General features: G+C 51.1%; 1 protein-coding gene across 1 annotated transcript; it reads left to right on the top strand.

The window, feature by feature from the left end:
* Positions 1-20,692: 20,692 nt before the first annotated feature.
* On the top strand, positions 20,693-23,887 carry LOC123080695 (BTB/POZ domain and ankyrin repeat-containing protein NPR5). The gene is made up of 2 exons (XM_044503629.1): positions 20,693-21,667; positions 22,684-23,887. Exons 1-2 carry the CDS (start codon positions 21,116-21,118, stop codon positions 23,665-23,667), a joined length of 1,536 nt encoding a protein of 511 aa, XP_044359564.1. The 5' UTR covers positions 20,693-21,115; the 3' UTR covers positions 23,668-23,887.
* The last annotated feature ends 2,672 nt before the right edge of the window (positions 23,888-26,559 follow it).

Raw genomic sequence — 26,559 nt, 5'->3', positions numbered from 1 at the left:
CCAACTCAGCAAGCACCTGCGTGGTGGCATGCAGATCTTCGTGAAGACCCTACCACCGCGCCACCTCAGCTGCCTGCCTGCCTACATGGCGCCGCATGCATCGCTGGCCTGGGCGCGTGTCGAAGCAAGGCGAGGTGGCGACGGACGGGACGGTCCCCGTTCCCGTCCCCGATAAAGCTAAGGGACACCTAAGCGATGCATTAAATGCGTCTTGTCCTGTAACACGGGCGATAAGCTCGCAGCACTGTATACCTTTCCACCTCATGTGTGCCACTGTGGCAGCCCCTTTCGACTATAAAAGGACGCCCATGGCGTACTGGAGAGGGATTCGGCTTTTTGGAACTACGCAGCCACCGTAGCTAGTTCAGAAGCTCAAGAACACTCAATACATCCACCAAAGCAGGACTAGGGTTTTACGCATCCTCGCGGCCCGAACCTGGGTAAACGATCCTTGTGCTAGCTCCTGGACCTGCTCTCCTCAGAACCCCACGCCCGCCGACCGTAGAAGGGATTCCAGTAATCCCATAGGTGTCGTTCCCACCAACATCTTTGGCGCGCCAGGTAGGGGGCGCAATTGTGAGAATCTGGTCTATTAGTTAGCCTAGCAGTTCTTCATCGCCATGGCTCCCAAGAAGAAGACGATCACGGCGATCGGCTCGTCGGGAGCCGTACGGCCCGTGCCAGTGCGGGCGAGCAGCGGGCCGGTCGCGGACAGGTCCCGGGCCGCAGTCCGCGAGCACCAGCATCGCTCTGGCAGTCAGAGCCTGGCGAGCGGCGTCGTTCGTGCGCTAAGCGACGAGCCGCACACCGCCAAATCCAAAGACGGAGTTTGGCCACGCAGGCGGTGCGGGGCCCTCCAGGAGTGTCGTTGTGCCACCCACGGGCGGCGCAACAACCTCCAAGACGCCCACGCCGGCGCCCACAGCGCGCTCTTCCCAGGGTGCGCGCGACAAGCAGCGCCACCACGCTAGAGACCCCGGACATCGCCGTGGGAAGAGTCATGTGCATCGTCTGCAGGACGAAGGAGTCCAGCATGCCCGCCGAAGTGCTGGCGAAAATGGCGTGCAGCCGCTGGGCAGTGATAGAGCTCCTTCTAACGTGATTTGGAGTCGAAGCGCGCCACGGTCCACGCAGCTGTCGCCACCACCCACGCTAGCAGAAGCTTTGGCGCGCGCAGCTGCTCCTCGACTTCCCTCCTACTGCGGAGAAGCTCGACGAGTGGAGAGCCAACATCCGGAGCCTCGTCGCCGTCGCCAATAAAGATGATCCGCGACCGGCGGGGCCCTCAGGCCGGCGCTCCATCGAACCACCGCATGCTAGTGGTGGAGAGGCTGGGGGTGCTGCGGCCACGGTGCATTCTCCTCCTCCACGCCAGCCACCGCGGGTGTCGGTCCATCGCGATGACGCTTGTGATAATATTTCCATAGCGTCATCCGATCCACGGACCCACCGCGACCAGCGCCAAGTTCTTCGAGAACGAGCCCATGAAGATGCTCGAACCACTATCGAGCGCCGGCGCGATACACGCCACCATTCGGACAAACGGGCGGGACCCGCTATGGACCACCCAGCACCGGGGGGCTCCGGCGATCTACCTTACGAGGTGGGTTGCCCGGCCTTTACCCGTGATCTGCGGTAGTTCCTGTGGCCGTCCCACCGCACGTTCAAGCCCCACGTCAGCGAGAAGTACAACGGCAAGACCCATCCGTCAGAGTTCCTCAGCATCTACACCATCGCGATGCAAGCTGCCGGAGCTCGCGACGACAAGGTGCTTGCCAATTACTTCCGGTTGGCACTAAAGCCCAACGTCATGTCTTGGTTGATGCACTTGCCGGCGGATTCCATTTCTTCTTGGTCAGATCTGTGCCATGAGTTCGTTGGTGCCTTCACCGGGGGCCACCAAGCTCATGGCCAGGCCAGTGATTTGCATATCATTCCCCAGAAGGAAGGGGAAACCCTGCGCAAGTACATCCAGAGGTTCAGCCGGGTGCAGTACAACATCCCCGATGTTCATCCCGCCGCCGTGATCAGCGTGTTCCATCAGAACGTGCGCAACCGCAAGATGCGCGAAGAGCTGGCGACGAACAAGGTTAAGGATGTGGCCGAACTTTATGTTCTGGCCGATAGGTGCGCCCGGGCTGAAGAGGGAAGGAAGTACCCCGGTGAGGACGCCAGCGCGGAAACCGACTCTACTGATGAAGACACCGCCGCCCCGACGAAGAAGGGCCGGCGTCGCAACAGGAAACGCAAGGGCAAGACCGTGCTTGCCGTCGATGGCTCCGGCAGCACCGGCGCCACCAAGAAGGCTAAGGAAGACGACCCCAGCAAGGAAATTGCCAGGTGCGCCGCTTGCCGGGCCTTGGCGGCTGCCGACAAGCCGGGGGGCTCCGACAAGCAGTATTGCAAGATCCGTCGCACCAAGGCCACGACCTCCAGAACTGCCGACAAGTTGAGCTGCTTGCTGAGAAGCAAAAGGCCGAGTATGAGAGGTGGGACAAGGAGAAGGGTCAGGATGGTGCCGAGGGATCCGGCAAGAAGCATGGCGGCCAAGGAGGTCGCCGCGTCAAGGATAACCAACAAGAGAGGCCCGCTCGGGGCCGCGACAAGAAGCAAGAAGATGATGATCATGACGAGGACGACGAGTCCGGCGAGCAAGAGTTCCAGAAGGCTACAGAGGCCATGTGCGTCAACGATGGCCCCTCGCTGCATACTTCTCACCGCCAGCTCAAACAGTGGGCGCGTGAGATTACAGCAGCGGAGCCCTCGTTCGATGCTCAGAAGCCGCTGAAGTGGTCCAGCACGCCCCTCATCTTTGACGCTGAGGACCACCCTGACCGCACAACTGCCGTCGGGTGTTTGCCGTTGTTGGTCTCACCAACGATATGCAACCTCAAGGTGAACAAGATGCTGGTTGACGGCGGGGCCGGTCTGAACTTGATCTCACCCGTTGTGATCAAAAGGCTGCAAATTCCTGATGGAGACCTTAAGGAAACGGGCACGTTTCAAGGGGTCAACCCGGGAAGGAGCCAGCCGAAGGGGAAGGTCATGTTGCTTGTGACGTTTGGAGGCGAGCTGAACTACAGGACGGAGAGGATTGTCTTCGACGTAGCCGAGATCCCCTGGCCCTACAACGGGATCCTCGGCCGCCCGGCACTAGCCAAGTTCATGGCGGCGGCGCACTATGCCTACAACACACTGAAGATGCCTGGGCCGATGAACATCATCCCGTCTCCTCCGACAAGAAGGACGCACTAATCTTCGCCGACATACTCTACCGGGAAGCAGTTGCAGCAGCTGCCGCCAAGGCACTTGCTCCTGCCGCTGAAGCCCCGGGAGGGAAGAAGAAGACCGGCAAGACCGCCTCTCGCACCCACTCCAGCAAGCGCACCTCTTCGAAGTGTTGTGCTACCGTCGAGGACGTGCCAGAGAGCTCCACCGGCAAGAGCAAGAAATCCAGAGCTGCGCCACCAGAGACCAAGAAGGTGTCCGTCAGGGAGGATGGCACAGGAGGGGCTTTTACCATAAGCTCCACCCTCGACGGCAAATAGGAAAGCGTGCTCATCACTTTCCTGCGGGCGAATGTCGATGTGTTTGCGTGGCAAGCATCTGACATCCCCGGCGTTCCCAGGGAAGTGATTGAGCACCATCTTGCTGTCGGTCCCCATGCGCGACCCGTCAAGCAGAAGGTCAGGAAGCAAGCTTTGGAACGGCATGAGTTCATCACAGAGGAGATCAGGAAGTTGGAAGCAGCAGGCTTGGTGAGGGGAGTGCTCCATCCGACGTGGTTGGCCAATCCGGTTGTGGTGCGCAAGGCAAACGGGAAGTGGAGGTTGTGTATTGATTACACAGATATCAATAAGGCTTGTCCTAAGGACCCCTTCCCGTTGCCACGCATCGACCAGGTTGTTGACTCCACGGCCGGGTGTGATCTGTTATCATTCCTCGACGCCTACTCGGGCTACCACCAGATCTTCATGACAAGAGAAGATGAAGAGAAGACAGCATTCATCACCCCATGTGGTACGTATTGCTTTTTACGGATGCCTTTCGGGTTGAAGAGTGCTGGCTCAACATTTGCAAGGGCAGTCCAAATTGGTTTTGAACCCCAGCTACATAGAAATATGGAAGCCTATATGGATGACATAGTGGTCAAAACCAAGGACAGGGCAACTCTTGTACAAGACTTAGAAGAGACGTTTGCCAACCTGCACAAGATCAACCTCAAGCTGAACCCTGAGAAGTGTGTCTTCGGCGTTCCGTCCGGCAAGATTCTCTGGTTCTTTGTGTTGCAGCGTGGGATCGAGGCAAACCCAGACAAGATCAAGGCTATCGAGCAGATTGAGGCGCCCAAGCGGATCAAGGATGTGCGTCGGCTCACTGGCTGCGTTGCCGCCATGAGTCGATTCATCTCCAAGTCTGCCGAGCGCCCCCTTCCCTTTTCCAAGATCCTGAAGAAGGCGGGCCCAATGGAGTGGACCCCCGAGGCCGAAGCAGCATTGCAAGACCTAAAGAGATACATTTCCTCTACACTGATACTAGTTGCGCCTAAACCACAAGAGCCGTTGCTGCTGTATATGGCGGCAACGAATCAAGTGGTCAGTGCCGCACTAGTGGCGCAGAGGGAGGTTGACGAAGAGGCAGAGGTAGCGGCAAGACCGGCAGACGGCAAGTCAGAGACTCCCCCGGCAGGGCCTGGTGCCAGCAAGGCAAGGCTCCCGACAGAGTCTGACGCCATCAGGACAGAGCCTGCGCAGTCAAGTGAGGTGGTGCAGAAGAAGAAGATGATGCAGCACCCGGTTTACTTTGTCAGCTCCCTCTTGCAGGGGGCTAGGTCAAGGTACTCCGGTGTGTAGAAATTGCTCTTCGGCCTTCTTATGGCCTCGAGGAAGCTGCGTCATTACTTCCAAGCCCACGAGATCACTATCGTCACCCGCCTCCCGTTGCAACGGATACTGCACAACCCAGACGCAACCGGAAGGATTGTGGAGTGGGCCTTGGAATTGTCAAGCTTTGGATTGAAGTTTGAAAGTACTTCAACAATATAGAGCAGAGTCCTGGCGGAGTTCATTGCAGAATGGACCTCAACGCCTGATGAAGAGATCCAGGGGACCACTCTCCCCGGCAAGGAAACAGCTCGCGACTGGATTATGTACTTTGACGGAGCTTTCTCGCTGCAAGGCGCCGGTGCTGGTGTGCTGCTCGTCGCACCCACCGGAGAGCACCTCCAGTATGTAATCCAGATGCACTTTCCCAGGGAGATGTCCACCAACAACACTGCTGAATACGAGGGGTTGCTTGCCGGTCTCAGGATCACGGCAGACCTCGGAGTTAAAAAGCTCATCATCCGGGGTGATTCACAGCTTGTCGTCAGACAAGTCAACAAGGATTATCAGAGCCTGTTGATGGAGGCCTACGTAGATGAGGTGAGGAAGCTGGAGGAGCGCTTTGACGGTATACAAGCGGAGCATGTTCCCCGAGCGAAGAACGACATCACTGACTACCTGTCAAAGCGCGCTACATTCAAGCTACCTGTGCAACCAGGTACCTTTTTGCTTCGGTTGACTCAACCATCCGTCGAACCATCAACAGAGCAGAACAAGTGGAGGAAATCAGGCCCCGGCAAGTACTTTCCCGCCGAGCCCCCAGGTGCCGCCGGCAAAGGTGTTGTCGTGGACCCTGAGCCTGCCGAGGAGCGACCGACTCCGGCAGGCCGTCAAGCCCTGGCCGTAGCCGCTCCCATGGCAGAAGAGATGCCTTTGGTCCTTGCGGTCGAGCCCCAGGCTCCGGCATGGGCACAGCATACCGTCCGATTCCTCCAAACAGGGGAGCTTCCTGAGGAGCAGGAAGAAGCGGAGAAAGTAGCCCGTCGGTCTGCTATGTATCAGTTCGTCGATGACGTCCTGTATAGGAAGAGACCGAACGGTGTGAAATTGAAGTGCATTCCCCGGGAGGAAGGACTGGAGCTGTTGGCGGAGATCCACGGACGCATATGTGGCTCCCACATAGGGTCAAGGGCCCTTGCCGGCAAGGCGTTCCGGCAGGGTTTCTTCTGGCCCACTGCCCTCCAGGATGCAACGGCACTAGTAACCAAGTGTGAAGCTTGAAAGTTTCATTCAAATAAGCTTCATCAACCAGCTCAAGCCCTTCAAACAATCCCTCTCTCCTGGCCATTTTCGGTCTGGGGGCTCGACATACTGGGCCCCTTCCCCCATGCTGTTAGGGGCTTTGAGTTCACACCGTGAGGAAGGTGACAGCATAGTCAACCGTCAAGTTCTTCAAGTGACTAGTCTGCCGTTTTGGTGTGCCAAACAGAGTCATCACCGACAACGGCACACAGCTCACAGGCCACACCTTCATGCAATACATCCAAGACCTCGGCAGCAAGGTCTGTTTTGCCTCCGTGGCACACCCACGGAGCAACGGCCAAGCGGAGAGGGCAAATGCTGAAGTGTTGCGAGGCCTGAGGACAAAGACTTTTGACAAGCTGCACAAGAGCGGAAGGCGCTGGATTGATGAGTTGCGGGCGGTTCTTTGGTCGATCAGGACGACGCCAAATCGAGCCACCAGCCAGACACCCTTTACCCTAGTATATGGGGCAGAAGCAGTTCTCCCCACGGAACTCATATACGGGTCACCTCAAGTGCTCGCTTATGACGAGTTTGAGCAAGGGCAGTTGCGGCAAGATGACGCAACGCTCCTTGAGGAAGCTCGTCTTCGGGCGGCTGTAAGAGCAGCACGCTACCAGCAAGCCTTGCGCCGCTACCATAGCCGCAAGGTTCATGCCCGAAGCTTTGAGGAAGGCGACCTTGTTCTTCGGCACGTTCAGTCGGCCAAGAATTCCAACAAGTTGACGCCAAAGTGGGAAGGCCCTTATCGGGTAATACGATTCACCAGGCCCGGCGCAGTCCGCCTGGAGACCGAAGATGCTGTCCCAGTGAGCAACTCCTGGAACATCGAGCATCTTCGCAAGTTTTACCCATAAGGCGCGGCCAGAGACTTTCATCCCCCGATACAAGGATCCAACCACAACAAGCCAAGGTTGCCGGGGGCTGCGGATTCAGATAAAGTCTTTCATCCCCCTGATTATGCGTTTCCGTATAGAACTGGGACATGTGAAACCTCGTTCATGTTCTTAAAACCACCGTGCTCCCCTTTTCCTGTACCCAAGAGCTACCTCCTGGATCAGAATTTGGTAGTAGTCGCGGTGGCGGGGAGATGAACGAGGGGCCTAACTCTACTTCACTCCTGCCTCCGCCAAGAGCGCGAGAATGGTCGACTGAAGTGGGGAGACGGCAAGGCCTGTTGCCGGGCAACAATGTTTATCTTAAAAATAACAAGGGTTCGTCCTTGGCGTGGGCCTCGCTCACGCACAAAGAACCCAGCAAGCACCCTTTTTCATTAAAAACATCCCATACAGGTATAGTTCATACGGAATTAAAAACATGAGCAAGGGGATTACAAGTCTTAAAATTAACAAGTGCCCGAAGGCTTACAAACTAAAAAGAGATAAGGTGCCCGTAATCCCTTTCTTGTCCCTCTCCTCAGAAGGTAGAACAAGGAAGCCGGAGGGCAAAAAGAGCGCCTAGTCAAGGTACGAGGAGCAGAAGGCACCAAGAGAACATCTTGGTGCCGGGAAAGGAGCTGGAAGACGAGGCAGCGGGCCGGCAATACGCGACGAAGGCGTCGGTGCCCGCGTACTCCGACTTGACGGCCGCCACCCACCTTCTTCGCCTTCTCCGGCCCTCCTACGCCAGCTGCCCAAGGAAACGATGAGGAGCGCCCCGATGGAGAGCTTGGGAAGGCCCTCGGCAGGGCGCGTGGCCGAGGAAGGGGCGGCGAGGTCAGTCAGAGTCGGCATCCTGCCGCTCGACTTCCTCGTCTTCGTTGTCGCTGTCCTCCTCGTCACTCCCGCTTGAGGAGGAATCTTATCGTCGGAGGAGCTCTCCACGCAGCACTTCAGGCGAGTTCCGAGGTCTCTGAAGACTTTGACGGAGAGCAGGCCGCCCTCCATTAACTTGAAGTAGCGGACGAGCCCCACCGTCAGGCTATGGATGCGAGCGAATGTCTTCCATCCGCGACGGAGATACATAACATGAGGAGCAGGGAAGTCGACGTCGACCCGCGTGCCGCCAGTCCCGCAGCCCCTCATGTGCAATCTGGGGGTCTGGGGCGGGTCGAGCTCCATCTCCTGAGCGAAGGGGGTGGGGAGATGGAGACGACAACGCGGTGGCCGGCGCGGCCTGATGAAGAACTCGCGGGGCTAGTCCCCGACGTGACCTTCCGTCGCGGGAGGCACCGCTGGCGGGGGCACGGCCGCCGCGCCACCTCTTCCCCCTCTCCCCCGACCGCCACGGCGACCTCGGCCACGCCCCCTCCCCCTTCCTCTCATGGCCGGCTCCGCCGCCACGGGCTCGTGGGAAGGAGGGACGCGCTGACGAGCAGCGACCCTCGTCGCCACCGTCGAAGGCCCAGCACCTCCTCTCGCCATGGCAGGTGGAAGAAAGGAGCGAAGGCGAAGGAGGATGAATACTGAAGGAATGTGGGATGACGCCCCCCTCCCCCTCCTTATAAAGGGGCAGGGTCGAGGCTCGGCCGCCCCACTCAGCCAATCCAGCCATCGGAGGCGCAGGGAATCAGGACCGACCCGCTGCCCCAATCAGCGACGGCCCGGTTTCCCGCCTCCACCACCTGCCACTTGCATGAAGGACGCGTGGCGAGTGGGCAGGATCGAAAGGATGGGTGAGGCGACCGTTCCCCGCCCCATGACCATGGGGCGTGGGCGCCTTGAAGACTGCGACCCAAGTCCACCCAGTAAATGAGCCACGCATCCACGCCTCCCTCTTTTTATGGGGAAGGCGCGAGCCGCCTCTTTACCACGATGTGATGCATGCATGCGGAAACCGCCCCATGCATGACCCCCACGTCATGCACAACCCTCCATGTCGCGCGCAGGTCGTGGGGAAGCGCAGCGAACCAAGAGTTACTGCGGTAAAAACCCGCCCCGCCTGCGCGCGCACCGTTTTGGGCCTGGCCCAAGAACGTGTCGCGCTTATGTGTGGCCCAGGCCCGAGGGCTCCTGTCGGTGTACAAAAGTATGGGCTCTCCTTTTGACCCCTTTACTTGTGCATGGGCAGTCAGAGCCGCGCACCACGGCCGCACGTAGCAGGGCAAAGGAGGGAAGCCGGAGAGAAGCCGAAGCACAAGACGGTCAAGGCGACGCCAAGACCAGAAATACTAAAAAGCGAGAGGGTGAGGTGGACCTCCCCCGGCAGGAGTGTTGCCGGGGCGGCCCCCGCGGCCCCGGCAAGAGCCTTGCCGGGGCGACTTGCCCAACACCAACAGAGCGAGCCACCCTTGAGCCCAAAGGTTCCGAACGCCGTCAACAACTACGTTGGGACCAGGGCCCGGGAGGCACCTCCGTGGTGGCATGCAGATCTTTGTCAAGACCATAGATATATGAGATTAGATGAGAACCAGAAGACGGCGACCCTCGGCGGGATCCTTGCCAAGGAAATCCACAAGACCCCCGGCAAGCGCCTTGCCGGGGACGACCGCAACGCCACGGGGCGTCATCGGGGCCACAGCCAGGCCCACGTCGACCAAGACTCCACCGCCGTCTCCAAGCAGCTGCTAGCTAAACCAGCTGGACAGGCACCTGCGTGGCGACGGGCGGCCTCTACGCCAACACGGCAAGCACCTGCATGGTGGCATGCAGATCTTCGTGAAGACCCTACCACCGTGACACCTCAGCTGCCTGCCTGCCTACATGGCGCCGCATGCATCGCTGGTCTGGGCGCGTGTCGAAGCAAGGCGAGGCGGCGATGGACGGGACGGGCCCCGTTCCCGTCCCCGATAAAGCTAAGGGACACCTAAGCGATGCATTAAATGCATCTTGTCCTGTAACACGGGCAATAAGCTCGCAGCACTGTATACCTTTCCACCTCCTGTGTGCCACTGTGGCAGCCCCTTTCAACTATAAAAGGGGGCCCATGGCGTACTGGAGAGGGATTCGGCTTTTTGGAACTACGCAACCACCGTAGCTAGTTCAGAAGCTCAAGAACACTCAATACATCCACCAAAGCAGGACTAGGGTTTTACGCATCCTCGCGGCCCGAACCTGGGTAAACGATCCTTGTGCTGGCTCCTGGACCTGCTCTCCTCACAACCCCGCACCCACCGACCGTAGAAGGGATTCCAGTGATCCCATAGGTGTCGTTCCCACCAACACAGACCGCAGGGACTTCAACCATGCTGATGGGCAACGGTCCAAGTGCTTCTATTCATGGTGTCGGCAGGGTCGATCTAAAGTTTACTTCGGGGAAGATCATGCGGCTGAAGAACGTGCATTATGTCCCCTCCGTCAATAAAAATCTTGTTAGCGGATCTCTTCTGTGTTGAGATGGCTATAAGCTTGTCTTTGAGTCGAATAAATTTGTAATATCCAAGTATGGAACCTTTGTTGGTAAAGGCTATGAGTCAGGAGGCCTGTTTCGTTTATCCTTGTCAGACATTTGCAATAAAGTTGTTAATCATGTTTGCAACAATAGTGAATCAAATGTGTGGCATTCACATCTTTGTCATGTTAACTTCGGTTGCATGTCGCGACTAGCGAAGTTGAACTTAATCCCTAGTTTCACCACTGTCAAGGGATCTAAGTGTTAAGTTTGTGTGCAAGCTAAGCAACCTCGTAAGTCTCACACGACTGCGGAAACGAGAAATCTTGCACCACTAGAGCTCATACATTCAGATCTATGTGAAATGAATGGTGTTTTGACAAAAGGTGGAAAGAAATATTTCATGACGTTAATTGACGACTCCACTAGATACTGCCGTGTGTATCTTCTGAAATCTAAGGATGAGGCTTTGAACTTTTTAAAGATCTATAAAGCTGAAGTGGAAAACCAACTTGATCGAAAAATCAAGAGGCTTAGGTCCTACCGTGGTGGAGAGTATTTTTCCAATGACTTTGATGCTTTTTGTGCGGAACATGGTATAATCCATGAGAGGACGCCTCCCTATTCACCTCAGCCAAATGGGGTGGCCAAAAGAAAGAACCGTACTCTAACAGATTTGGTTAACGCCATGTTCGACACATCCGGTCTCTCCAAGGCATGGTGGGGGGAGGCGATATTGACTGCATGTCATGTCCTAAACTGAGTTCCCACAAAGAATAAAGAGATAACTCCATTCAAGGAATGGGAGAAGAAAATATTAAAACTCTCTTATCTACGAACCTGGGGTTGTTTGGCGAAAGTCAATGTGCCAATTTCGAAGAAGCGCAAGCTTGGACCAAAGACCGTGGATTGTGTTTTCTTGGGATATGCTTTCCATAGCATTGGTTATAGATTCTTGGTTGTAAAATCTGAGGTACCTGACATGCATGTCGGTACGATCATGGAGTCGAATGATGCGACTTTCTTTGAAGATATCTTTCCCATGAAGGATATGGCTACCTCATCTAATCAAGAGATGCCTAGTTCATCGAATCAGGAACCAGTTACAATTACCGAACCTGCCATTTCGATGGAACACTTTGAAAGTCCTGTGGAGGAGAACAATGATGTTCCTACTAGGAGAAAGAGACAGAGGACTGCAAAGTCCTTTGGTGATGATTTTCTTGTGTATCTCATAGATGATACTCCCGGTTCTATTTCAGAGGCCTATGCATCTGAAGATGCTGACTACTGGAAGGAAGCGGTTCGTAGCGAGATGGATTCCATCTTGGCGAATGAAACTTGGGAGATAACTGATCGTCCTTATGGGTGCAAACCTATAGGATGCAAATGGGTATTCAAGAAGAAGCTTAGGCCTGATGGTACTATTGAAAATTACAAGGCTCGGCTCGTGGCTAAGGGTTATACCCAAAAGGAAGGTGAAGACTTCTTTGATACTTACTCACCTGTGGCTCGACTGACCACTATTCGAGTTCTACTTTCACTAGCTGCCTCACATGGTCTTCTCGTTCATCAAATGGATGTTAAGACTGCTTTCCTAAATGGAGAGTTGGACAAGGAAATTTATATGGAACAACCAGATGGGTTTATACTAGATGGTCAGGAAGAAAAAGTGTGCAACTTGCTGAAGTCTTTGTATGGACTCAAGCAAGCACCCAAACAGTGGCATGAGAAGTTTGAAAGAACTTTAACAGCTGCAGGCTTTGTTGTAAACGAAGCTGACAAATGTGTGTACTATCGCCATGGTGGGGGCGAGGGAGTTATCCTTTGCTTGTATGTTGACGACATACTGATTTTCGGAACAAATATGAATGTTATTAAGGAGGTCAAGGATTTCCTATCTCGCTGTTTTGAGATGAAGGATTTAGGAGTGGCTGATGCCCTTCTGAACATCAAGTTGTTGAGAGATGATGACGGTGGGATTACATTGCTTCAATCTCACTATGTGGAAAAGATCTTGAGTCGCTTTGGCTATAGTGACTGCAAGCCCTCTCCAACACCATATGATGCTTGCGTGCTACTTCCAAAGAACTGAAGAATTGCTAGAGATCAATTGAAGTGTTCTCAGATTATTGGTTCGCTTATGTACTTAGCCAATGCTACAAGACTTGACATCTCTTTTGTTGTTAGCAAACTGAGTCGGTTTGTCTCAAAACCAGGAGATGTGCATTGGAAAGCTCTAGAGAGAGTTTTGCGTTATTTGAAAGGCACTACGAATTATGGAATTCACTACACTGGGCACCCAAAGGTGCTTGAAGGGTATAGTGACTCAAACTGGATCTCAGATGCTGATGAGATAAAGGCCACGAGCGGATATGTATTCACTTATGGAGGTGGCGCTGTTTCTTGGAAGTCTTGCAAGCAGACCATCTTAACGAGGTCAACAATGGAAGCAGAACTCACAGCACTGGATACAGCTACGGTCGAAGCAGATTGGCTTCGTCAGCTCTTGAATGACTTGCCGGTTGTTGAGAAACCTGTACCGGGTATCCTTATGAACTGTGACAATCAAACTGTGATCACGAAAGTGAGCAGCTCAAAGGATAGCATGAAGTCATCAAGACACGTTTAGAGAAGGTTAAAGTCTGTCAGGAAAATGAGAAACTCCGGAGTTATTGCATTGGATTATATCCAAATGTCTAAGAATCTGGCAGATCCTTTTACTAAGGGTCTATCACGTAACGTGATAGATAATGCATCGAGGGAGATGGGTATGAGACCCACAATATGAGTTGTTCACAGTGGTAACCTATTCTTGGTGATCGGAGATCCCGTGAATTAGATGTGGAAGACAAGCTGTTGGTCAACTGAGAGGAGAGTATCCTTACTATCAACAATACCACTCCATGAAGATGCAATACTCTCCTAATCTGCATGGCAGGTTGATGTATATCTTAATGTGTTCTAAGTGGCTCATTGAAGCAGAGATGTCGTCCTGCAGAACATCTTTTGAAGAACGCACCTATATGAGTCTGATTGTTAAACGTCGCAATCTATGAGAGTAGGGTTCTCTCTAGTAAACTCATGAAAGGTCTCGGAGTATGATGCATAAGCTCCACCCGCGGGGAAGACCCACGGTAGCCACGTATCGGTCAAGGCTTTATGTGAAGCTAGATTCGCAGAAAACTTGCAGTTCAAGGCCCAGTCCACTGTCCAAGTTGCTTACTAGTGTAGCATAGAGTTCTAGGTGGAAGTTCAACTTAACAGTCTCCACTGTAGTACGGGTATATAAAACAGTGTTTTGGAACCAAAGGCAAATTTTGTGTGCCTCTGGGATCTGGTGGGGGATTGCTGGAATTTTGTCTATTTTGGGCCTAGCCCAATAGCAGTTTCAGAAATTCCTAATAAATCCTAGAGGCCCACGCAGCCCATTCGGGCAAGGCAAGAGGTGGAACTAAAGTTTAGTCCCACATTGCTAGTTTAGAGGGAGTTGGACCTCTTTATAAGGGAGGCTCTTTCTCCACATGTATGAGGATGAGAACAAGAGGGACATCCACGCGCACTCCTCCTCCGCCGCCCGCATCGCCACGCCACGCCTCGTCACGACGCGCCGCGCCGCGCCGCGCCGCAGGTTGCGGGAATGAGCCGAGCCAATGTCTAATTTTTGCCACGCACGACGGGTATACGAAAGGTCACGCGGAAGTTGAAACGTTTTTTCTGTAGTGGAGATTGAATACGAACGGCGCACCTCTTCGCCTGCTGCCTGTTCGTTTCATCTCCCTCGTTCTCTTCAGCTCCCGGCGCAGCGTCTCGCCTCCTTCTCTTGCGCCTATAAAAGGGAGGTCACTCCTCTCAGAGAGACGCACCAGAACCTCTTCTTCCTCTCGCCACAAGTTCCTGAGCACTGCGTTGCTGCTACGTTCTTGCCCATCCCGACTTGCGGCGTGCACCGCAGGTCGGGACAGTAGGCCTCCGAAACCGCACCTTTTGAGTCCTGTACAGGAGAAGGGTGATAAGGTTTTTGGGGAGCGCTCAGCGCGACTACTGACTTCTTCGTCACGGACGCCCCGGACTCCGACGACTACTTCCCCGACGATGACTTCTTCCCCGACGTCGACAACCTCCTCGACGACATGGCTGGCGAGGACACCGACCCCAAGACCGGTGCATCTGCTCCCTTTCGTACGTTCTCATACTCTTTCTGTTAGAGGTTCTGTCACAACTTCTTGCTCTAGTGTCTGTTCTAGATGTGATCGGTTCTAGTTCACATATACAGATGCTATTCACCTTCTCTCTGTCGAATTGCATTACTTGTTTTATCTCTGCTATATTAGTCATGCTTTATCTAGTATTTCTGTCAATAAAATCATTCAGTAAATTGCTCATATTTCCAACATAATCCACCTCGGTCATATCGTCGTAGTGCTTAGGCGAAGCCCTGCGCCGGTAGCTTCATCATCACCGTCATCACGCCGTCGTGCTGACGAAGCTCTCCCTCAACACTCTGCTGGATCGTGAGTTCGTGGGACGTCACCGAGCCGAACGTGTGCAGATCTCGGAGGTGTCGTACTTTCGGTACTAAGATCGGTCGATCGTGAAGACGTACGACTACATCAACCGCTTTTTCATAACCCTTCCGCTTACAGTCTACGAGGGTACGTGGACAACACTCTTCCCTCTCGTTGCTATGCATCTCCATGATCTTGCGTGTGCGTAGGAAATTTTTTGAAATTACTATGTTCCCCAACACTGATCTGGTCGGGTTTGTGCCAAAAAGCAGTCGGAGAATCTGAATACAGTAGAGGACGTTAGGGTCTCATGCCGCCATCCCTCCATGGCTAGATCCCCTCAAGCCGAACCACACCGGAGACTCATTACAGGAGGCGACAGGCAAGTGGTAGCCAGAGATCTGCGGCCAGCTGTCTGTATCTCTCTTGGACGCTACCAGCCACGAGGGAGGACGCAAGTGAGGAAATATGCCCTAGAGGCAATAATAAAGTTGTTATTTCATATTTCCTTATTCATGATAAATGTTTATTATTCATGCTAGAATTGTATTGATCGAAAACCTAAATACATGTGTGAATACATAGACAACCACTGTGTCCCTAGTGAGCCTCTACTTGACTAGCTCGTTGATCAAAGATGGTTAAGGTTTCCTAACAATGGACATGAGTTGTCATTTGATAACGGCATCACATCATTAGGAGAATGATGTGATGGACAAGACCCATCCGTTAGCTTAGCATATTGATCGTTCTGTTTTATTGCTATTGCTTTCTTCATGTCAAATACATATTCCTTCGACTATGAGATTATGCAACTCCCGGATACCGGAGGAATACCTTGTGTGCTATCAAACGTCACAACGTAACTGGGTGATTATAAAGATGCTCTACAGGTATCTCCGAAGGTGTTTGTTGAGTGGGCATAGATCGAGATTAGGATTTGTCAATCCAAGTATCGGAGAGGTATCTCTGGGCCCTCTCGGTAATGCACATCATAAGAAGCCTTGAAAGCAAAGTGACTAATGCGTTAGTTGCGAGATGATGTATTACAGAACGAGTAAAGAGACTTGTCGGTAACGAGATTGAACTAGGTATGAAGATACCGACGATCGAATCTCGGGCAAGTAACATACCGATAGACAAAGGGAATAACGTATGTTGTCATAATGGTTCGACCGATACAGATCTTTATAGAATATTTAGGAACCAATATGAGCATCCAGGTTCCGCTATTGGTTATTGACCGGAGAAGTGTCTCGGTCATGTCTACATAGTTCTCGAACCCGTAGGGTCTGCACGCTTAACGTTCGATGACGATATTGTATTATATGAGTTATGTGATTTGGTGACCGAATGTTGTTCGGAGTCCCGGACGAGATCACGGACATGACGAGGAGTCTCGAAATGGTCGAGAGGTAAAGATTTATATATAGGACGATAGTATTCGGACACCGGAAGTACCGGAGGGGTTACCGGAACCCCTGGGGAGAATATATGGGCCATGTGAGGGGAGCACACCATCCCACAAGGGGTGGCGCCCCCCCCTATGGCAGGAGGCCAAATATAGGAGAAGGAGAAGAGGGGGTTCGCCCCCCCCCCCCTTCCTTCTCTTCTTCCCTCTTCCCTTTTTCCTTCCGGCAAATATGGTAGGGGGGCGAATTGGGGAAGACCCCAAGTAGGATTCGGCCTACTTGGGGCGCACCTTGGCTTACCCCTCCCCCTCCCACCTATATATATGTGGGGAGGGGGCACCTAGAACACACAACATCAATTGTTAGCCGTGTGCGGCGCCCCCTCCACCGTTTACTCCCACGGTCATATGTTCGTAGTGCTTAGGCGAAGCCCTGCGCGGATCACTTCACCATCACCGTCACCACGCCGTCGTGCTGACGAAACTCATCTATTACCTCGACACCTTGCTGAATCAAGAAGGCGAGGGACGTCACCGAGCTGAACGTGTGCAGAACTCGGAGGTGTCGTACGTTCGGTACTCGATCGGTGGAGCGCGAAGAAAGTTCGACTACATCAACCGCGTTGTGAAACGCTTCCGCTTACGGTCTACGAGGGTACGTAGACACACTCTCCCCCTCGTTGCTATGCATCTCCATGGATAGATCATTGCGTGTGCGTAGACATATTTTTTGTTTTTCTATGCAACGTTTCCCAACAGCGGGAATTGATCACCTTCCAGGAACTTCCATGACGCGAGACGAGATAGGAGATGGTCCGCCGCCGCCATTGATCGCCTGGGGATTCGCCCAACAGCTCTGACCGACGACGGCGAGGAGGCGACGGCGTAAGGGGGCGCTTGTGGCGGCAGGGATGCCTGGCCGCACAAGACGCCCTAGCAGGGCGAAGCACTCTCGGGTCCACTTGCAAGCTAAAATGACACCCAAGTAATACATCCTACCTATGGGAAGCTGTCAGTTTCAAAGAAAAGACCAATAAAGCTCTGTCCTTTCTGATCTAAATTATATACCCACTTGATATTTGATAATGGAGATCTTTGTACGACACACTATCATAAGATTGTTAGTGCTTATTCAATTAACAGATTACAAGAAGTACTTCCACAAGAATCATTTGGCAGTGAAGTCACGCCAAGAGATAACAATGTAAATATTTTACCAAGATCCCAAAAGACATCCAAAGAATGTTTTTTTTTCTTTCCAACAAGCAAGAAGCTACAATATAATTATTCATTCACCAAAAGCTGATCATAGCAAACGTTGTTTGTTCCACCCACACTTCTGTTCGTACTGATGAATTGGCGTATCATGATTCAGTTTGTTTACTCAGTTTTGGGGGCAATCATTGGCTTGTGAGGTTGATGCATGAGTGCCCAAAGCATATGTCCACGAGTGCTTAACTATTTAATTAATTGGCAACTAACCATAGCCCGGAGCAAGCTATCAAAGCTCATCCACAAGTTAATTTCCGAAGCCATATAATATGCATATTAGTATCAATGTACTTTTCACCATGCATGCATGTGACCTTTTCCTAACATGCTCCCGTTTTGCCCGTAAAGTAACTAGACCAGGCACTACATAGCAACAAAAGAATATTACTCTGTAAAGCTGCAGGCGTGATTATCCATAAGAGCTTAAGTTATCCAATCACATAGAAAGTATGCACAGGATATAAAAATGGAAAAGAAAGAACTACGAAGTCAACTAGGTAACACAAAGAATAATTTGGAACTAATGAACACAATTATAAAACACAAAAGTAATTAACAAAGATCTGTTCCTATAGTACTTTATTCACTCCCTAATCATCACTTAATAATGGCCTCCTATCATTTGGCCTGTTAACAAAACATGATAGGAATCTTATGATCAAGGTTAGTCAACAGAAGGAATGATCATGGATAGCTGTATACGTATATACAAACAAACGTATACATGCACACGCATCTCCAACGGATGCGTGCTCTCTTCTTTCACGTCATTTACCTGCTGGAAGGTGCAGCATCTCTGGCCTATACGTTAGTACGTTACCCGCAGGCTCTTTTGCGGTCTTCCATTCTTTTCTACTTTCGGAAGGTGGGACGCAATTATCACCAAATCAATTTTGGCAGCGTGTCACTGCGTTTGTCATATTCTTTTGACACCTATATGTTCTGACTTGAACCACATCTCTAATTTACTACGATTGTATTGATTTAATAGCTGCAAAATGTGTTGATACACTGAAATTGTGATGTATCACCTACTACTACTGATTTGTTGACCACCGGAGAAAGGAAATGATACACAATTTTTTTTCCTGATGAGCTAACAATCGGTGATAATTGCTCAGTGGAGCTAGGGTTATGATACACGTTCAAGCTGGCTTGGAAGTTGGAAAGACGAGGAGGTTTTATTTTTTGAGACAATCTCGCGAAGTTTTTATTCAAACCACCATAATGTTTACAGGGATGAAATGAATACCATCGGGTTGGCCCAACCAAACATGGCAGCCCGGCCCGACGACCAAAGCCCAGAAGCCCAACATCCGGGCCATAGATGGGATTAGCTCTTCCGCCCGAAGCCCAGCCCGAAAATACCCGATGAGGTTAAAATAATTATTTTAATTGAAAATAAGTAGAGTGATGTATTTAAATACCCTGAAAACTATTATATTGACTAGAAAAGTGCATTGTCCACATGGTTTGGGGTGGGCACGGCTCGGGCTTGGCATTTTCACTTCGCGCTTTGTCAAGCCCGGTCAAAAACCCATCCTGGCCTTGGGTATGATCAGGTTTAGGCTATCTCATGTCCATGTGTGGCATAACAATAAGCTAGTTTGGAACGAAAGGTGAGGATAAATGGTGCCCTGTGTAAATTTAATGGATGTAAAATGTTGATATTGTTATAGGGTCGTATCACCTACTACTATCTTGGTAACAACTGGAAAAATGATATCATCAGCAAATATTCCTTTCTATGATATAAAATTGTCGGACCAATTGCTCAAGAGAGTTAGGGTTATCATGGAGACGACGGTTGTCCACATGTGGCATAACGATAAGCTAGGTTAATTAGGCCTAGGGGTCGGGTAAGGGAGGAACTCTGAATTAATATAGAGAGCATCTATGTCCCCCACAACTAAGAATAAACTAACTCTTATTAACTTTAGAAAATTGTTATTACAAAACAAAAATCAGTTACCGTGTTTAAATATATTTTTTCATCTAGGTAGTAGAAAATATACAACATTATCTCAATCGACAAAGAATTAACTAATTCTCATCTGATTTTTACCAATGTGCTCGTACAGATTAAAAATATATATACAGGTAATGTAATAATTCAAAAAAATGCAAAATCTTGCAGGGATCTCAAAGTTAAATTGATGGAGTAATTAGAATTAGCAACTTTGACAAATTCAATAGCTATAAAATATGTCTTTCTAAAAACTCTGCACTCACATCCCTTAACTTTTTTCAATTGTAGAAATGGAAGTTGCCATGGCTCTATGAAGGGTATAATTTGGAATTTACAATATTAGCATGCCATGGGATGGTGTAACACAACATTGTAGCCATGCATTCTTCTTTTAATTTATGCCCCTCCATTCCTTTATGTAAGATGTATTATTTTCAGCACGATGACCAAGGCACATAATTGTAGACGAGTTAGGACGAAATTACCCTTGACAAATTTGTCGGTTAGTGACAAGTAAATCAGTTAGTCCAAAAAAGTAAGAGATACATGCAATCGTAAAAAAAGATACATGCAATCGACATAGAGATACTTTCTTCTTTTGCTACAAAAAAGATACAGACAATCAGGAGAGGGATACTTTCCCTTTTCTGGAGGGCTAACAAGAAAATTATGCGGAATTAGAAGAAATGCATCTTACATTCTGAAATTTTATTAAAAACAAATACACCTTATATAAAGGAATGAGGAAGTATAAAGGAAGCCATGCATTGTCTTTAATTTTGCTCTGCTCTCCTACAAGGCAAGCAGACACTTCAATCACACATGATTTATGACTTGCATCAGTCAAAGCATGGCACACTTAATTTTCCCCACCCCACCCCAATTGGAGGGAGGGCTCACCCTCTCTCTGTCCAAATTATTCCGGGCCCCTGAAGTGTGGACACATACATGCTCTGTTTGGCATATATGTACGGTTAATTTCCACCCTCCCATTTTAATCCCACCAATTATTCATGCATGTCCCCAGCCAGCCACCCGTATTGCCCTCCCTCCTACCTAGCTCCCCCAACACAGGCCCAAAAAAATCTCAAGCCCCCATATAACCTTTAGAGAGAGAGAGAGAAAGAGAGAGAATGGGTGTGTGCTAGAGAGAGAGAGGCACCAGCACGAGCGCCCTTCAAAAAATACTGCATAAATAAAGGGGGCAATAACTGGGGAGAAAGGGAGAGAGAGAGAGAGAGACAGAAGTGAAGAGGGGAGAGAAGAAGAAGTGGTCACTGCAGACAGAAGAGAAGATCAAAAGAGATCGGGCGATGCAGCACAAGATTGGAGGGCAACAACAAGCGCAGCAGCAGCAGCAGCAGCAGCCGGCAGCAGGAGCAGAAGAGCAAAGCAGCCAGCAGCGCCAACGGCTTCTTCCCCCACTCCTCTTCTTCAAGCTCCAGCCGCAGCTCTCGATCTGATTCATCGAGCTTCTTCTTCCTCCTCTCCCTCTCCGAATTGACTGATAGAGGAGGAGGAGGAGGATTAGCAAGAAGCAGGTGCGGCGCGGCGGGCGGCCATGGATGATACCCTCAAGTCGCTGTCCATGGACTACCTCAACCTGCTCATCAACGGCCAGGCCTTCAGCGACGTGACCTTCAGCGTGGAGGGCCGCCTGGTGCACGCGCACCGCTGCATCCTCGCCGCGCGCAGCCTCTTCTTCCGCAAGTTCTTCTGCGGCGCCGCCGCGGACCAGGCCGCCGCCGCAGCCGCCGCCGGCTCCCCGGGCGCGGTGCTCATGGACCACCTCAGCCCGCGCTCCCCCTCCGGCGCATCCGCCTCCTCCCCGCGCGGCGCCGGAGGCTCCGGGTCCGGCTCGGCCTCCGCAGCGGCGATGGCGCCCGGCGCCGTGATACCGGTCAACTCGGTGAGCTACGAGGTGTTCCTGCTGCTGCTCCAGTTCCTGTACAGCGGGCAGGTGTCGCTGGTGCCGCAGAAGGGGGAGCCGAGGCCCGGGTGCGGCGAGCGCGGCTGCTGGCACACCCACTGCGCCGCCGCCGTCGACCTGGCCCTCGACACGCTCGCCGTCGCCCGCTCCTTCGGCGTCGAGGAGCTCGCCGTCCTCACCCAGGTAATTACTTACTCTTCCTAGCTAATTAATCCCCAATTCCCAATTCTCGCTCTTCGCCCCTCTTTCCCCATGAACCAAAAAATCAAGAAACTTCTGATCTCTCTCTCTCCTGGGGCTGGGGATCGACCGATTGTGGGGATCAAGATGGGTTGGTTATGTTGGGATCGGCGAGCATTCTGATCTCTGCGGCAGCATTGATTTGATCTCTGTCCGTACCTTTTTAAATGAAGTTACTCGAGTGTGGTAGCAGTATCGTCGACGTCTTCGTCGTCGTCGCCGTCGACCCGTCGTGTCGTCTGCAGGCAGCGCACGCACGCGTGCGTCCGTATATGCATATGCATACGTACGTGCGCGCTTTCTTCCTCCTCCTGCCGCTCTTTCCTGCTCTCTCTTTATCCGTCCATCCATCCGTCTTTCCGTCACCCATCCATCCACCCCCCTTGCTTTCAGCTCTCCTTGCTAGCTAGGGTTCGTTAATGGTAAATTTCTCCTTTCCTTTTCGTCACTGTTCGTCCTTCTCAAGCCACCATGGCCGCCACTGTTGCGGCACGAGCAGCACACCACGGCTGCAAGTAGCGGGCGATTCGGCAGCACTCGGAAAGGCACACACTTTCTTGCTTTGTTTTTGCTCCTGATTTGCGATTTTGCGCTAGGGTTTTCTTTGTGCGCCGGTTAATTTCCCTTTTTCCAAAACTTTTTTCGCCAATCCCTTTAATCCTGTCTCCAATCAGCGCCATGATGCTGCTATACATACATACTGTTGCACCCTTCTGTTCCTCCTCCTTATATTTTATGCACAGGGACAATCCACTATGCACACACATCTCATATATGGGTAGAGATCTTTTCCTTTATATCGTCTCCTCTTGCTTATATTACCGCCGCTCTCTCGGTCTCTCGCTCCATGCCATACCTGTGAGCTGTGTGTGAGCTTTTGCAACTTGTGAGTGTACATATGATGGATGTGGAAAAAGTATTGAGCTTTTTGCGACGGTGATGGCTTTGTGGTTTTGCAGAAGCAGCTGGCGGGCATGGTGGAGAAGGCGTCCATCGAGGACGTGATGAAGGTGCTCATGGCGTCGCGCAAGCAGGACCTGCACCAGCTCTGGAACACCTGCTCCCACCTCGTCGCCAAGTCCGGCCTCCCGCCGGAGGTGCTCGCCAAGCACCTCCCCCTCGACGTCGTCGCCAAGATCGACGACCTGCGCCTCAAGTCCTCCATGTCCCGCCGCTCCCCCTTCCTCGCCCACCACCAGCAGCACCACCACCAGGGCTCCGTCATCGAGGCCTCCGCGGCCGAGCTCGACGACCACAACAAGATCCGCCGGATGCGCCGCGCGCTCGACTCCTCCGACGTCGAGCTCGTCAAGCTCATGGTCATGGGGGAGGGGCTCAACCTCGACGAGGCACTCGCGCTGCACTACGCCGTCGAGAACTGTAGCCGGGAAGTGGTCAAGGCGTTGCTGGAGCTGGGCGCCGCTGACGTCAACCACCCGGCTGGGCCCGCCGGGAAGACGCCGCTGCACGTCGCGGCCGAGATGGTCTGCCCGGACATGGTGGCCGTGCTCCTCGACCACCACGCCGACCCCAACGTGCGCACCGTCGACGGGGTCACGCCGCTCGACATCCTCCGTACGCTCACCTCCGACTTCCTCTTCAAGGGCGCCGTGCCGGGGCTCACCCACATCGAGCCCAACAAGCTCCGCCTGTGCCTCGAGCTCGTGCAATCGGCGGCCATGGTCATGTCCAGGGAGGACGCGGCCGGCAATGCGCCGGTGCCCATGTACAGCGACCACCACCCGGGCGCTGGCGGCGGTGGCGTGTACAGCGGCACCGGTGGCGCGAGCACGAGCATGAACCTGAGCTTGGACAACAGGATGGTGTACCTCAACCTAGGGATGGACGTGATGAACCACGGCGACGGCGGGGGCGACGACGGCGGGAGCAGATCAGGGCAAGGAGGTCCCTCTTCGTTGTTCTCCCCTCATGGCTTCCCATGAGACATGGCTGCTCTACTATCTCCTTGTAAGGCTTAGAACTAATTAATCATATGCTCTATTTTATATCCACATTATCACAGGAGATCAGTCGATGAGAATGCATGATCAGATCAGATCAGATGATCCTTTTGGGCTGTTAATTAAGTAGCGTCTTTTGTAGAGAGATCATGCATGCATGGATGTTGAATTTCAATAGTTAATTTCCTGGTGAGTTGATATGTGTTCGTTAGGGTCTACATTAATTTTCTTTTTTTTCTTAATTGGTGACGTGTTCTTCTGAGAATTTTGAGAGGTGATGTTTTAAAAAAATTGAAAAATGTTTCTGTTTTGTGCATGTGTGTTGGTGTTGGTGGGTCATGTTCTTTGATGCACTGAAACATGGACAAGAAAGGTCGATTGGTACTTGATTTCATATCATGTCTTACTACTTTTTTCTGCTCAAATGATCCTTTTGAAATCACACAAGGTCGATTCGGCTATACTATTATTTACTATATTGTCTTCCTATATGCGCTAGTACTCCCGCTGTACACAAATGTAAGACGTTTTGGTAAATTGTCGATCTTCCATTTGTGAACAGAGGGAGGATTACTTATCGCGTATAATATCTTAGTGTATGTACTCCATATTTAGCGCCATTGCAGGACTGGTTTTTATTTTTCCTTACTGGAATTTGTTTGGCCAAAATTCGTATTTTCGGCCAATTAACTTATAAAACTTATTTTACTTATAGCAAAGTGCATTTAATAGAGGTCATCATGTATATGTACTACTTACCTACATACTTTTTGCTATCTCAACCGATAGCAGTACTGTTCTTGAAAAAAGAAAAACATGTAGTGATAATTTTCTCTTTGGGAGTTATTTGAGGCTGAGAAAATTTTGAGATTATTTGGGCGCAATGAGAGGGAGAGGGAGGGGCACACAAGCATGTGGGGGTTGGCATGAAGAGGGGAGACAACGGGAATCTAACTTGAGCTTATGAATGATGGAAGCGATCGATGCTGGTCAATGCTTTAACCCCGCAACCCCTCCCATTTTGTTCTTATTGCAAATTCGGCCGGCCTCCATGTTTCTACAACCTATGCAAATGGGCAGAGGGGGGAAAAGGGAGATGAGTGCAAAAAGGAAAATCACCTCTCCTTTTTCTCCACTTCTTTTGTTGACCTTGGTGTTGGTTTCCTCAGAGGTGTGGGTTCCCCTCCTTTTCTCTCTCTACAAATTTACCTTGCCTTTTATCTATTGGTGTCTCTTGGCTGGGTGTTGGATACTGGGGTGAGAGAGAGAGAGAGAGAGAGAGAGAGATTGTGTACAAGTATCTAGCTTTGAAACAATGGCAAATCTTGAGTCTTAACTATAAGCCGGAGGCCATATCCTAGTGAGGGGAAGGGCTGTCCCCCCTCCTCTCACACACCAATCTTTCTCTCTCTCATGGATCTATAGTGCATGACTATTGCATGGTATTGATTGTCTCTCTTTCTCTCTCTAGTGCATGCAACGCTTTCCATGCAACAATGGCCTATCTATCTGTCTTTATGGCCCAATAGTGCTTGGGCTGGCCTCACGCACTGCCCCATCCCACGCACAAAATAGTTGTAGTGGGGCTTGCATTGGGCACACAGCGAGGCTGTGGACAAATGTATCCCTTGTCTTGCATGAGTGAAACATTGTGTAATGTCGCTGTGTGGCCTCACGCATAAAGTCACCGCCTATACATGTGTAGATCAGTAATGTTGTGGTGCTGCTGCATCAACATGGATCTCCCCCTATGATGGCTCCTTGCATGTATGATGGCCCTGCTGCTGATCTATTCTTTCCTGGCCTCGCAACCATTCACTTTCCATTTGTGTGTCTCTTTTAGCGTCTTCGTGCGACTGTTCTGGCCTCTGATTTGCTGCTGTAGCGAGCCAGCAGCCAGGTTAATTAATTTGACTGCGTGCATGCGTTTGACTAGATCCATGCATACCCCATTCCCTTCGAGAGAAAAAAAAATAGCAAGATCAATATGTTCAGGTGCAAGCATGTGCATTGTATATATGTATTATATGTGTGAGTATATTCTTTTGCGTATGTGTCTGAATGTCTGATAAGACGACAGCTAGAGAGGTAATAAGACACAGGGTGATTTGTTCTCTTCTTTCTGTGAGTACAAATATTTATTATATAAGCCTAGGTCTTCCCTGCGGTCTCCCAGCTCCTAGCTAGCGACAATATATTATCATAGCTAACGTACAGCTAGCCTATGCAGGCACACAATTGACAGGAATGTTTTTGAATATATACTGGTTTCGAGAAGGCACTACATATTTATATGACATGATTTGATCTGCATGCATGTATGCGCTGTGGCTTTAAACTGATACTATAATGAAATGTTGTCCCCTAAAGATACAAATGCATGTGACCAGCACCTCAATAATGGCCATATTGTTTTTATTATTTTGCTAGGAAATAATGGCAATAACGATTCATGTCACTATATTCAGCTTATATATTTAGTATTGATGTACCTTTTAAATAAAGGTTATGTTGTTTTGGATATATAGTTAGGACAATATGATTAACGCTACACTTGTGTTGTGATGCATTTTATACCAATGTTTTTTTACGTCCAACAAAGGACTCGCTTCATCCATGTATGCAAGGCCTTGAAAGGATTTATTTATAATGCTAATCAAGCTTGAAACGGTTTGGTTTTATAAACATGATCACAACATAAAGGGCGTGAACTGAGACAAGACAAGGCTGAGAGAGAGAGAGAATTTTGATGGAAAATGGTGTTTGCTAGCTGGCTTAGTTGCTAGTGGACAGACATCTTGCATAATTGGAATCATGCATTTAGGTTAGTTGAAGCATAATTTTGTATTTTATATCTGATATCATCCAGCCATA

This window comes from Triticum aestivum, chromosome 3D (genome assembly GCF_018294505.1).
Source record: "Triticum aestivum cultivar Chinese Spring chromosome 3D, IWGSC CS RefSeq v2.1, whole genome shotgun sequence".
NCBI lineage: Eukaryota > Viridiplantae > Streptophyta > Magnoliopsida > Poales > Poaceae > Triticum > Triticum aestivum.
This window is presented reverse-complemented; position numbering and strand designations above follow the sequence as displayed.

Bases quoted from the DNA above. Each gene is read 5' to 3' on its own strand.
- LOC123080695 (XM_044503629.1), top strand. From the start codon at position 21,116: ATGGATGATACCCTCAAGTCGCTGTCCATGGACTACCTCAACCTGCTC. The intron at 21,668-22,683 runs GTAATTACTTAC...GTGGTTTTGCAG, and splicing joins AGCTCGCCGTCCTCACCCAG to AAGCAGCTGGCGGGCATGGT.